Source organism: Sturnus vulgaris, chromosome Z (genome assembly GCF_052056855.1).
Source record: "Sturnus vulgaris isolate bStuVul1 chromosome Z, bStuVul1.hap1, whole genome shotgun sequence".
Classification (NCBI taxonomy): Eukaryota; Metazoa; Chordata; class Aves; order Passeriformes; family Sturnidae; genus Sturnus; species Sturnus vulgaris.
In genome coordinates this window covers 42,195,915-42,208,009 of record NC_142283.1, presented here as the reverse complement: position 1 = coordinate 42,208,009, position 12,095 = coordinate 42,195,915, and the positions used below count along the sequence as shown (strand labels likewise).

Genomic DNA, 12,095 nt, shown 5'->3' with positions numbered 1-12,095 from the left:
AAAGTGTAAACATTCAACCCCAACACACTAAATTCTGGCTACCCTCTGTGCGGCTGAATGTGTGAAATTTTTGCTAACCTACATAGAAGAGTATTATTCCCATTATGTCTGTAAAAATGTAGAAACAAAATACAGAATTAAAATAGATGAAAGATGAACAATAAAGGGATTAAGGTATAAATTGTTAAGATTTACTCTAAAAAATTAGTATTTTATTTCTAAAACTACATACACAACAATGTGTTTGTAAACTTAGTTGTTCACTCTTAAGGCCATGTTATGCTGAAGAGCTTGAGTTAGGTTGTGCTGTCACATCAAAGTACACCTGGAAGGAAGCAGCAGATGCAGTAGGGGGGAGAAAGAAGTATGTAGTCTGGAGAGTTCATAAACTATCTCCACTGAAGAGGAAAGAAAGACAAGTTAGATGAAGGGGAATGGGGGAAACATTAAAACACAACTGTGAAGAAAAGACTGAGAACAGACTTTGCTTGAAAACAAGAACAGTAACAGCTGCCCTTACCACACCACAGTTAATGAAGACTTTCATAATTGCCTTAGTAGTCCAAATGAGCATATGCCCACACGATATAAATACACATACACATTTGAACAAAAGATGACAAATGATAACTCACAGTAATATATCCCTATTCCTTTAAGCAGAAGTTACAATATTCTGTTTAAGAATACAAATTTGAGGTCAACAAGCCTTTGAAAAGACATGCTCAAAGGTTGAATGTTTATGAGGACATAGAAGTCCCAGAGGAGAACTAGTCATACAGTTAATTACAGTTTTATAGTTTAAATATAACTGTTAAAAACAAAAACAAACAAAAAAACACCAAACCAAACAAAAAAAAACCCCAAAAAACCAAAACCAGAAACCACACAGACTCACTGTGCTTCACTCTTCTTGAAAACTTTGCAGCCTGTTATTCCTAAAAAGTAACTTGTAGGATCTGCACCTACAGAGCAACTAGCATCCAAAACTATGCTTAAGTTATTGAACACCTTTCAACACAAGTAGACAAGCACTTATTTTGTGACTAAATTTGCAAAGGCCATGTTCCCTTTCTACTTCCTTGCTCTTCCTTGTATGAACTGGAACTCCTTCAAAGTGGGAGTGCACTGCTTACCCACAGAGTTCCTCAACCTAAGGTAAACTGTTGAAATGACAACCTACCATGAAGCTAAAAAAATAGAATCAAGTCAGAAAACACATTACATCCACAGAAAACAAAATACAGTATCAACCTACAACTTATACTGCAAGATCAGAAAATAATTTATGACAATCAGCTCAAGCAACAAAGAGTATTACCAACATGACACCATCTGATTAAATAAAATGACAGAAAAACTCGTTAAAAGATTTGATAGTATCTGGATGGCTCTTTCTTCAACAAAAAGCGAAGCATTCTGAATTAAAGAAGGTAGACACTTAAGCCTACATATGTTTTAAATAAAGAAGTCATCAATATTTCCTTTCAATCAGGAAATACGAATATAGACATGTTTATCAGGCATTCCAAAGAGATCCCATATCATTGCTTGCTCCACAGAGAACGACCCAATTCTCCCTGCAGAAGGCAGAAATATGGGACAAGTATGTGTGAGCACTTGAGCAATGAGCTCTGTAATTAAGCTTGCCTCTTCATGAAAAATCATCAAAGCATGCCACGGGAAAAAAAAAGCCTCAGGGGCACAGCTTTTCTTCAGTCATCTTTCTTCTGTGGAATCCTTCCTACATGAAACTGGGAGGAAACTTTACCCTACTGTGAAGAAAAAAGCAGTACCAAAGCCAAAACGTATTGCACTGGAAAGAAAATCAGCATCTAGCTAGAGCTAGCTAACTGTCTTAGACTTGCAAATTTGCAAGCTAGACATGCCTACATGCAGGGAAGTGGCTGGTACTCGTAGTGTGCTTCACTTTCCCCTGGGCCTTTCAGGGAAACTGCCAAAATATTCGCTGTGTACCATACAGTAACTTAGCACTTCTCCAAAGTCTGAGAACTACTGGTGGTTTTGACTAGCCTCTTCCTGCCATATGCCATGTGTCTGCAACTAGCTCTAACACATGCCTTGGCTAGGCAGACATGATCTTGTGTCATGGATCTCTGTGAGCATCCTTTCTTAACTCTGCAACTCCCACTTTCTTCACTGCAGCTCTGTAAAGCAAAAACTGCCTACTCATCTGTACAACAGCCTCCATTTCTAATTACTATGCTTCGGATTGTTGTAAGCCATACACATTAATCTTAGAGCTTTATTCGAGACTGTTGAAGCATTCATTTTCACCTGGATGTTATAACTGCAACATGGCAGGACTACCAGGTGATCAAAAATAAGATTTATTTTAGGTTTTCTGTATACTTTTGCATAGTCAACCACAGTATTTTCTTATTAGATTGTTTTACCATTAGTTAATCTTCTGCACCAAAATTCTGCTCAGAATGTCAGCTACTGTGCCATACAATGCTACCACAACACATATTTAGAAGAAGAGTAGGAAAAACAAAGCCCACTTTTTTTCAAATAATGGCTGATAACTGAAGCCAGTCCCGTCTTGCTCTCTGGGCCTCAATTATGATCAAGTAATTAGGAAGCAGTAGTTTTCCTAAAAGCTGCAGCTGTTTCGTCAACATAATCCCTTAACAGCAAACAAGCTTAGTAACTCATATTTCCAGTCTCCATGTGGTTTAAGAATGCACAGGATTACAGCAACATTCCTAAGAACTTGTGTTTCAAATATCAAGAGTGACATGTTTTGAAATTTAGTTCTCGATTTGTAAAAAGTGCTATAGAATATAGACAACAGAGAAACCCCAGGGAACAGAAAATGGACATCCTGCATGATGCAGAGAGGCAGCAAAGAGACTGCCTGCATCACAGAAAGTAGCCTTTGCAGCCAATAAATAGGAATAACCTAAGGCTACATGAACTTCAACCCCTCAAATCTCCAACATCAAAAAGTGCACAGCTTCTCATTTCATTACTCAGTAAACAAGAAAAATGGTTACAACCAAGGTGTGTTACAAGTCAGAACATGAATATAGTGCATCACAGCTTTCATCCTGAAGTATTCAGCATTTTATTCCTTGACTATATTTTTGTGTACCAAATACATGCAGTTGTGAGGTAAAGCCAGTCCTTTTCCCCTCTGCAATCACGAACTTAGTACCTTTCCAGCCACATTGTATCTTCCCAGGCTTTACACAGGCTCTAAGCCCATCACACATTCTCACTGCTTCTCCTGAATTAATTGAAAACATTACCTTGTATTAGAGAAGAAGCAGCTGGGGAAGGAAAGGTTTATTTAAAGGAGCGTTGGCAAATGATACATTATACCTTGTACAAGATACTATTTTTCTATTATAAAAATGAAAAAGAGGTTGTGCGGTTGGGGAAACGCAAAACTTCAACAAGCAATCATTTTTTCTAAATGAAAATATTAATACTGATTTTTTTCAGTGATGCTCTCATTTCTTAAGAACTGAAATGGCAGTAGAGGGGGAAAAAAACAAATCATACAACTTCACTCACATACCTGCTAGACTTTAGCAACTCTCTTATTATGTGGTACATTACTGTAATTACATTAGTAGGATGATTATTCAAGAGAAGAGAATTGTTTTTATCTTGCTGTTCTAAAAATTGAATATGAAAAAATGAACACAGTCAGCAGCTGATGTAAAAAGTTAAATACTTACTGCGTAGGAGCCTATGAGGAATGCAGCATTCGCTTGCTTTTTCTGATCAAAGCCAGTATAATGAATTATTTTCTTCCTTATCAATGAAAATGACTGTATCAAGAAATGAACAAGATTATGATTTTGCATTTTAGACCTTTTATACCTTCTTTTATAAAATCAGAGGAATGCAAGAGTTTGTTTACCTCCTTTCATCCAGCTGTAGTCAGAGAATCAAAAATACTGTAGAGTAGTCCCTCAGCAGCTTTTGAAAACTGTATTGCATCCCTACCTAGATTTTCCCAGTATTTTTCCCAATATCCGACCGAAATAATTTTTGATACAAATTACTGAAATATTTTTTCTTCCTAAATGCATTTGTAATTTTAGTTAGCATTTTTTACTTCAAGCTTATGTAACAGATAGCCATTTATGAGAATAGAAGTGGTATTCTCAAAAGCATCACATGTATATTAAAATAGCAAACATTTTTAAAAACAGGCTTTACACCTTTTCATTCATTTTTCAATATCAAATGTAAATAAATCCACAAGCATCAGAACCATGCTTAGATTAAATATTTTGAAAGTATTTCTAAACTTTATCATAAATAATTTTTTCAAGTGTCATCTTAGCTTGGCATACAGTTTCTCCATTTATCTTAGCATGTGGGTGGAGTGGTATTTTCAACAGAAAGGACATACACATGTGTGGTGGCAGTTATCTCCTAACTAGCCCTTGAAATAAATTCTGAAGTGTTTGAGACTGCACACTTTGATCAACTACTAAGCTATCATAAAATGTCATTTAATGCATTTGTTCAAGATACCAGATTCAATGCATTCAAGACCAAAAAAAAAAAAAAAACCAAAACCAAAAAGCCCCAGATCAGTAGCAGAAATATGTTCTCAGAAATCCTAACATGTCAATCACAAGACATGGAAAGGGACCGACATAGACTTCTGTTGCTTCAGAGCATCTTGTATACACAAATCAGAGAACATCATCTCTGGCAAACCACAGTTATCCAGATGGGAGTTTACCCCCTCCCAGCCTGGACCACAAAACAGCAACATCACACGTGTGGGTGCCAATTGCTTCTACAAGTCTGAATTATGCAAACTATTCTTTGTGACAGACATCAAGGTATGAAAAAAAGAAAGGAAAATACACTCTTATTCTATAATGTGCTGTATATTTCCCACTTTTCACAGTTCAGTGGCAGTTTAAAGATCTAAGCAGTTTTGAAGAGGCAAACCATGATTGACATTAACAAAAATAAGCTTTTTTATATGCCGAACCTGTTTTATACCCCAACATCTACTGGTTAACTAGCCTGTACTCAGTTTAGTTAATTAATTTAATAAATGCATTTTAAAGACACTACGCTCTATCAAGAGCCCAATCCCAAAAAATACTGAGCTCCTGTAAGAGAAAATAATCTGCAGTTTGAGCAGAGCAGCCTCCTTGAGGCCCATGCTATCAATGCTAGTAAAGATCAAATGTTGCTCATTAGTGAAGAATGTCAGCATCGGAACAGAAAACCAAGGGAAAAAACCCCTATTTCAAATAAAAACATATCACTACAACCTCGAGCTCACTCAATATTGGCAGATTGCCAATAAGACAGAATTCCAGGAAAGAAGCTTTTCCTATAAAAGAGGCTGTATTCGTTTAGCAACTAATCTTCTAGAACCTTAATGATAGTTACTGCCACAGTTGTGCATATTCTATTTTTTTAAAGTGGGTTTTGCACCCTGATCCTCCTCCTCCCTAAAGTAACCTCCCTAAAACATAACATTCGTATTCAGAATTCATCTGGATTAAGAAAACTGGAAAGCACCTGAACAATAACAACAAAAGAAATTTTGGCCTGGTTGTTTTTGCTTTTTAAAAAGCCAGTAATACTGGCTTTTGAATAAAAAACCCAAACATTACCTTTAATTTCTTATTTAGCTTGCAGCAGTATCTGTAGACCATTGCCAGATTGAGTGGTCCAAAGTCAGCATAGAAGCTGTCAGAAGAAAGGGGGAAAATTGTACATGACCCCTGCAAATGCCTTTTTTTTTAACAAGATGCACAAAGCAATGAGTAATAATATAAATGTGATATACGTACATAATTCTAAAAACAAGCACGCTTTCTTACATAAATACATACTGTTTCGTTGGAGGAAATGTTTTGTCATCTTTAAATATGGACTATTTTTTTTTGTTTTCCACACAGCACCATTCAAAACCAATAACCCAGATTTTAAGAACTATTTCTCACTACTGTATCACTCTGCAACAAAAGTTTTAGTAACTCTATTTTAAGAGGAATTCATAAGCTTTACTTTAAAAGGAGGCAATTCACAGTGCTAAAGAAAAGGGAACACAGAGAATAAAGACTGATTAGTGCGTTAAAAAAGAGCAAGCATGCCCTTGATCAAAACTATTTGAAGAATTAGCAACATTCCACATCATGTAAAAGACAAACACTGTTCACTACAGGGGAAATAATATATCCACTGTCAGCTCATAAAGGCCTAAATTGACTTTGCCATTTTCTTCTGTGACTCTAGGAAGTTCAGACATTCCACTTAATACATGAGGAACCAAAGACACCCCTTTTAGTCTGACATACAATGTGCACTTCTGAATTTATATGGCTGCATCACGTTTTCATGTCTTCTAACAGGAATGGGCACAATGAAAGCTTCTTTTTTGAAAATGTTTTTAAGAAATTCTGATGGGAAAGCAAGAAACCCTTCAAAGGCCTATAAATCATCATGGCATGTAAGTCTTAGAAGAGCAAACTCGTAATTAATTCTCCAATGAAACTGATTCTTTGCTGCTGCTGTTCTGACTAATTTACTTCTGTATAGAAACAGGAAAAAGAACTAAGTCAGTACTTACTTCTCATACACAAGTTCATCATCTATGCAGAAATAATGGGTATTTGCAGCTCCACTCTTTGGTTTTTGGTAGAGAATTGCAAAATAAAGGCGATCTGAAATGCAAGAAAATTGGAAGCTTTTATGAACATCATGCTTTTCTGCTGAAAGTCTGAAGTATTACTTGTCAATGGGACAACTTTAAATGGTTTACAATGAAGAAAATCTTCTTTTAAGTATTAAATTAGGTATTATTTCTCCAGTGTTAAACAAACAAGGCACACAAAGACTGAGGCTTTTTATTCAGCAGCATTCCCACAATCCACAGCTCTTTAGTGTTCTTTCCCAAAGTGTTCCTTATTTGATGACTTCACAAAATAGCAGGAGCCTGACTTGCACCCACACACACAGCAGACATCTCCTTTGGCAGGTTTGGTTGCACTCCAAATACCAGTGAACACACACTACCCCCAAAAACTAAACCAAAAATCCCTCTGCACTGCTAAGCACCGATATTAAACTAAATGATGAAGCACACACACACCAAACACCGGCACTTCCTCCTGTAAGGCCGTGATTTCAACAGTAGTGCCATGCAATTAAAGCCTGCAGGTAAGAGGGAGGGAGGCAACTGGGCGGCCCATGCTGCCATGGGAGCCCCAGCCAAACCTCCACCTGGACGTCTCCAACTGAATTCCCATCCCCACCCCTTCAAGCTGCCCCTTCAAAGTCTGTGTGCTTGCAGGCAGGAGGTATCTTGTACTTGCCCTGGCTTCCTTTGTTAAGCTGAGGGGGAAAAAATACCAGTGGTAGTCACATAGATATAAATTACTTTTATGACTGGGGAAGCTGAAGCCCCAGTGAACTTTAAACACTGACTGTGCTCCTGCTATAAATTGCTGTGCTTGCGGTAATTGGTCAATAAAAATTGAGGCTTGCAGCACCACTGCAATACTTGTCTTCCTCCTGCAGAGAAAATATCATCATAAAATATTTGGATTAAAATTCAGACCTAAAAGAAAAACTTTCTTTTTTTTTTTTCCCTGGAAATTAGTTCCCTAGAACAGATATTATTTAAATATCAAAACAGATCACGTGCATGTATGATTTCAAAACATGATCTGTGATGAGGAAAAAATGTATGTCAGCTTTTAGACAGCGAGGGGGGGAAAAATTCACTTTAAGCTTCAAAACAACATCATCCATGACCAGCACTTAGAAACCATTACTTGTATCTTGAAAATACATACTCAAGTATGCCATGAAAGGAGTTTCCATATCTGTATTTTAACAGTCACATGCTCAGTGCTCACCTACATACACTAGTATCTCAAGAGTGAAGGTAGGTAAATCCACCGAAAAAAAAAAGTACATTTTCTTAATGCTTTATTCAGTAGAACAGCAGTCTGATGTGAATGGTTTGGCTTAAACATTTACAGGTCAGGAGCAACAGTGGTATGTATAGTACCTCCTAAGGAAGTCAGGCACTTACTTCCTTGCTCTCTAGCAGAAGCGAGGCACCAAACTTGCTCGTTTAATTTCTAATAGTCCTATCCTGTAAGCAGAGCTGCTGCAAATACTACATGTGAAGTGCATTACCTGCTTCTGTACCTCCCAGCATTTACCAAATCATTCCCTGAAAACAAGCCAAAGGATAAAATTTAGAGTAATGTGTAATCACTGAGCTGCGTCAAGGTGGATTTGCATGAATTAGAAACCGTAACAAGTATCCCTAAGCAATACTAAAAAAAACAGAAGAAAAGAAAAAGGAAAATGAAAGAAAAAAAAGGGGGGGGAAGGAAAACAATAAAAAAAGAAAAAAATAGAAAAGAAGGTAAGAAAAAAAAAAGGAAAGGAAAAAAAGAAAAGTGGAAAAAAGGTAAAAAGCTGCCTTGCTGACTTCCCTCTTCTCTGAGACAGAGAGCTAACATGTGCAGGACAACTGAAGGCAAGGGAGGAAGCAGAAAGGAGAACTGAGAGGATGTGATATCTAGGGATTGTGTTTAAACTGGCATTGCTAGATTCAACACATGTCACTGCAGCCCCAAGCTATAATTTCACACCACTTCTAAACTGATTTAATGGCTAGCTGCCACCAGGTTCCTTAGAAGGAAAAATCTTCTGAGTTTGCTCACTGAACTAGCCTGCTGAGGGTTAACAGCAGGAATATGCAGCCAAAATGTTTCCCTCCATGGCATCTGTCCTTAAGTGCCAGTCTAATTATTGACTAGAGCTGGACTGAGCTCTCCCTCTTTATTGTACACAAACAATAACCACATCAAAGTCTGGGAAGAATGGCAGTAGTACTCAAACTGAGTACCTTGAGTACTCAAACGCTACCTTTTGGCACTTCAGCTTCTTCACAGAAACTTTACATCACTTTTGAAAATATAAAAGTACTTTGCAAAGAGCAATCCAAAATCTTCAAATACAAAAGGAGGACAAAAATGAAAATAAATATAATTTGCACAGGTCAAAGACCTAAAATAATTTAGCATTTTGCTCCAAAACAGGATTTGGAATAAAGAATCACTTGCATCCTCAGTGCTCGTACTGTTACTGAAATGCTTTTGCAGTGTGCAAAAATGTCCAGCAAAAGTAAGAATTCCTGTCTTGAGCAGGCAGTGTGTATGCGGCCTTCTGAATTGCCATTGGCAATGGTTCTGCTCTGGTATCTCTGAACTGTGTTCACTGCTGCTATTAAAACACCTGAAAGAAACTTGAATTTAATGAGTTTACAGAAGTACCTCACAATAAGAGCAGTGTATGTTAAATGCCAATATCCTGACAAACTGTCCATTCCTGTGCAGTGCTAACAATTACTCCCTATTATGTAAACAGCAGGCTCCATCTTTTTAACATGTTTCCTATGGGGAGATTTTAGAATGAAGAAATTTCCTGTAAATGTATTTACCCTTCTACTGATTTACCAGTCCACCATCTGACAAATGCTGTATTACTCACCATGTCTGTTTTTACCTGTTTTTTTTCAAAACACATTCCAAGCTCTATTTAATCAAGGATTAGTGTGTTGGTTTTTTTTAACAGAAATTAAGAGAAAGGAGAATTCCTTCATTAAGGATCTGATTGCAGGATTGAGAGTTTATACATAAAATACACTCAAGCATTGATGATTTGATTTCACTAGGATTCTACAAAGGTTTGGACTGCCAGGAGCAAGGCTTCCCTTTCATTATCTTCATGTTTCCTTTGCTAATTTTAGCTTTTTAGTATTTCATTTACATATAGTGCACTTGAGCACTTTGCAATTTCTGCAAATTTCTGATAAAAAATCATTCTAAAACTATCACAGTAGACCAGACCTTTCTAATCATCTCTCAGAAGAACGACAGGCTGCATCTGCTCTGCAATTAGGAGATATGGCTGCAGCATGTTAGATATACTTCAAATACACTTAATTTTTTCAGCCTTATATAAGAAAACAGTTAAAATACATAAGCACGGATGTCACTGCAGGCAATTAATTTGGGTTAGCATCCAACGTACAACAAAATGAGCCTGCATACCCCTAACTGAGGCACAGGTAAGCACAGCTGTGTTACTGCTGGCACCTCAGCTAGTGAGACTAAAGCTAGCACAAGAATGACTGTCCAAGCTGATTGTAGAGTGTTATAGAAGGGAAAGCACTCTGCTTGTTTATCAGAGCTACAGTGTTCTGTGGAAATAGATGTGCAGAAAACTGAGAGCTACTGCTTCAAAATCACATTAATGTGAATTTAGAGATGAAAAAAATAATCTCCTTCCTTTACTCTCAACAAGACTGATGCTTCTCAGGTTGTGCTTCACAGGCCTTCAAGAAAGAAATTTCATTAATTCAAGAATTACAGTTGGACTTGATGATCTTAGAGGCTTCTTCCAACCTAATTTATTCTATGACTTTAAATGACAACTAAATATTAAACAGGCACTAGTGGCAGGACAAGTTTGCATATGATCAGCAAACACTGCTTAATACAAACAGAAATTCTACATTTCTATTGTATTGTTAAATAGATGAGAAACTCAGCAACTGACAGTAAAACAAAACCCGGTGTTAGTCTCTTTTGGATCACCAGGAAAGTAACCAAAGAGTTTTTACTATTTTAAGAGGAGTGTATTTCTAAATTCAGAGTTGGTATATGGAATTTTGTTAAAAAACTTCAAAATATTTGAAAGACGTAAGAGAAAACATAAAAGGCAAATTCTGTTGCAATATCAAGGCAAAAAGAAAAAAAAATTATTTTTATCTTTCTATCCTTGAAAAAATTCATTCAGTCATCATCACTATGGTATTTCAAATTTAGCTAATGATAGAGTTGGCAATGGGAACAGCCTGGACTCTGAAAAAGAAAATGAAAGTGCACTAAAAAGATAAAGCAATTTTTTAAACAATAAACTATAAAAGCATTCTTTTCAGTGCCATGTCATGACTGATCAACACTGTTACTTCACCTACACAGAGTGCTTCCACTCTGCTGCTCTTGACTGATACATGAGACTGCATATGTTCACGCACTTTCAGTGCTGGATTAGACAATAAAAGCCTTAAGCATGTATTTAAAATCTTAGCTTTGGAAAAGACTCACAAGTAGGTGAAGTAGTATCGATAAAAGAGCAACACAGTTTTTGTACTGAGATAGCTGCATAATAAAAACTAATTGAAAATGCTGACAGTCAAAATATTGGAAGCTTAATGATACTTATTAGAAGTGTCCTTAGCATTCTAGAAAAATAGTTTTCTATTAGGTACACAAAGGTTAAAATGACAAGCCAGGACTCCTGGAAAAAGACAACTTAATGGTTCAAAAGAACCAACAAACCACAATACAAAACCAAAATAACCAACTTGCACATCAATTAATACATTAAAATGAATATTTAATTATCAACTCCAACTGACAGTATAAGCAAAATGATTCTCAATGAAGAAAAAAAATAAGTATGTACACTGTAGCTTAGAGCACCCTTCAAGATGCTAGTTCTATTTTGTAAACAAATTGGAAATACATTCAGCAGGAAGAACAATCAAATGCCACGAAATTACCCTTGACACATATATCACTTAAAATTTAATTCCATATATTATTATAGTTATTGTAGTTATTTCATTTTAGAATTAACTACTCAAAATAGGTGAGAGAGAAACGACATCTTTTGCCTGAGGTTTATGCATTTTAATTTCACCTCTTCTTTAAAATGTTTCTTATAAAATCAAAGCAATGAGAAAGAAAAGTAGGCAAGGAAAGGAAATGAACAGCTTTCAAGCATCTCACAGAGCATTGCTACATTTTATTTAGATCATATAAATTACTTCTTTCAGAGATCAGAAGGATATGGGAATATGCTTCCAATAAACAGAAGAAATGCATTCAGTTCCAACAAATTGAATTCATACCAGCAAGCCTCACGCACTAGTTGACAAAGAGAAAATGATAAAGCTTACTAGGCAGCTTAACACACCAAAATAAACAACTTGTTAAAAGGACAGCTTTTCTGAAGTAGTCTTAATAGTAAACAAGAATATTTAGCCA

At 36.3% G+C, this 12,095-nt stretch overlaps 1 protein-coding gene across 8 annotated transcripts in view; it reads right to left on the bottom strand.

Moving 5' to 3' along the window:
• Positions 1–12,095, bottom strand: part of CDC14B (cell division cycle 14B) — a 44,599-nt gene that overhangs the window by 29,981 nt on the left and 2,523 nt on the right. For all 8 annotated transcript variants that reach the window (XR_015799495.1, XM_014869162.2, XM_014869165.2 and 5 more), the window contains exons 2-4: positions 6,587–6,680; positions 5,628–5,703; positions 3,711–3,803 (exon numbers count right to left, since the gene is read on the bottom strand). Coding sequence is in view for 7 of the 8 variants with exons in the window: in XM_014869162.2 (XP_014724648.1) it covers positions 3,711–3,803; positions 5,628–5,703; positions 6,587–6,680 (263 nt within the window). In the remaining variant the exon portion in view is untranslated. The remainder of the gene's footprint in view (positions 1–3,710; positions 3,804–5,627; positions 5,704–6,586; positions 6,681–12,095) is intronic.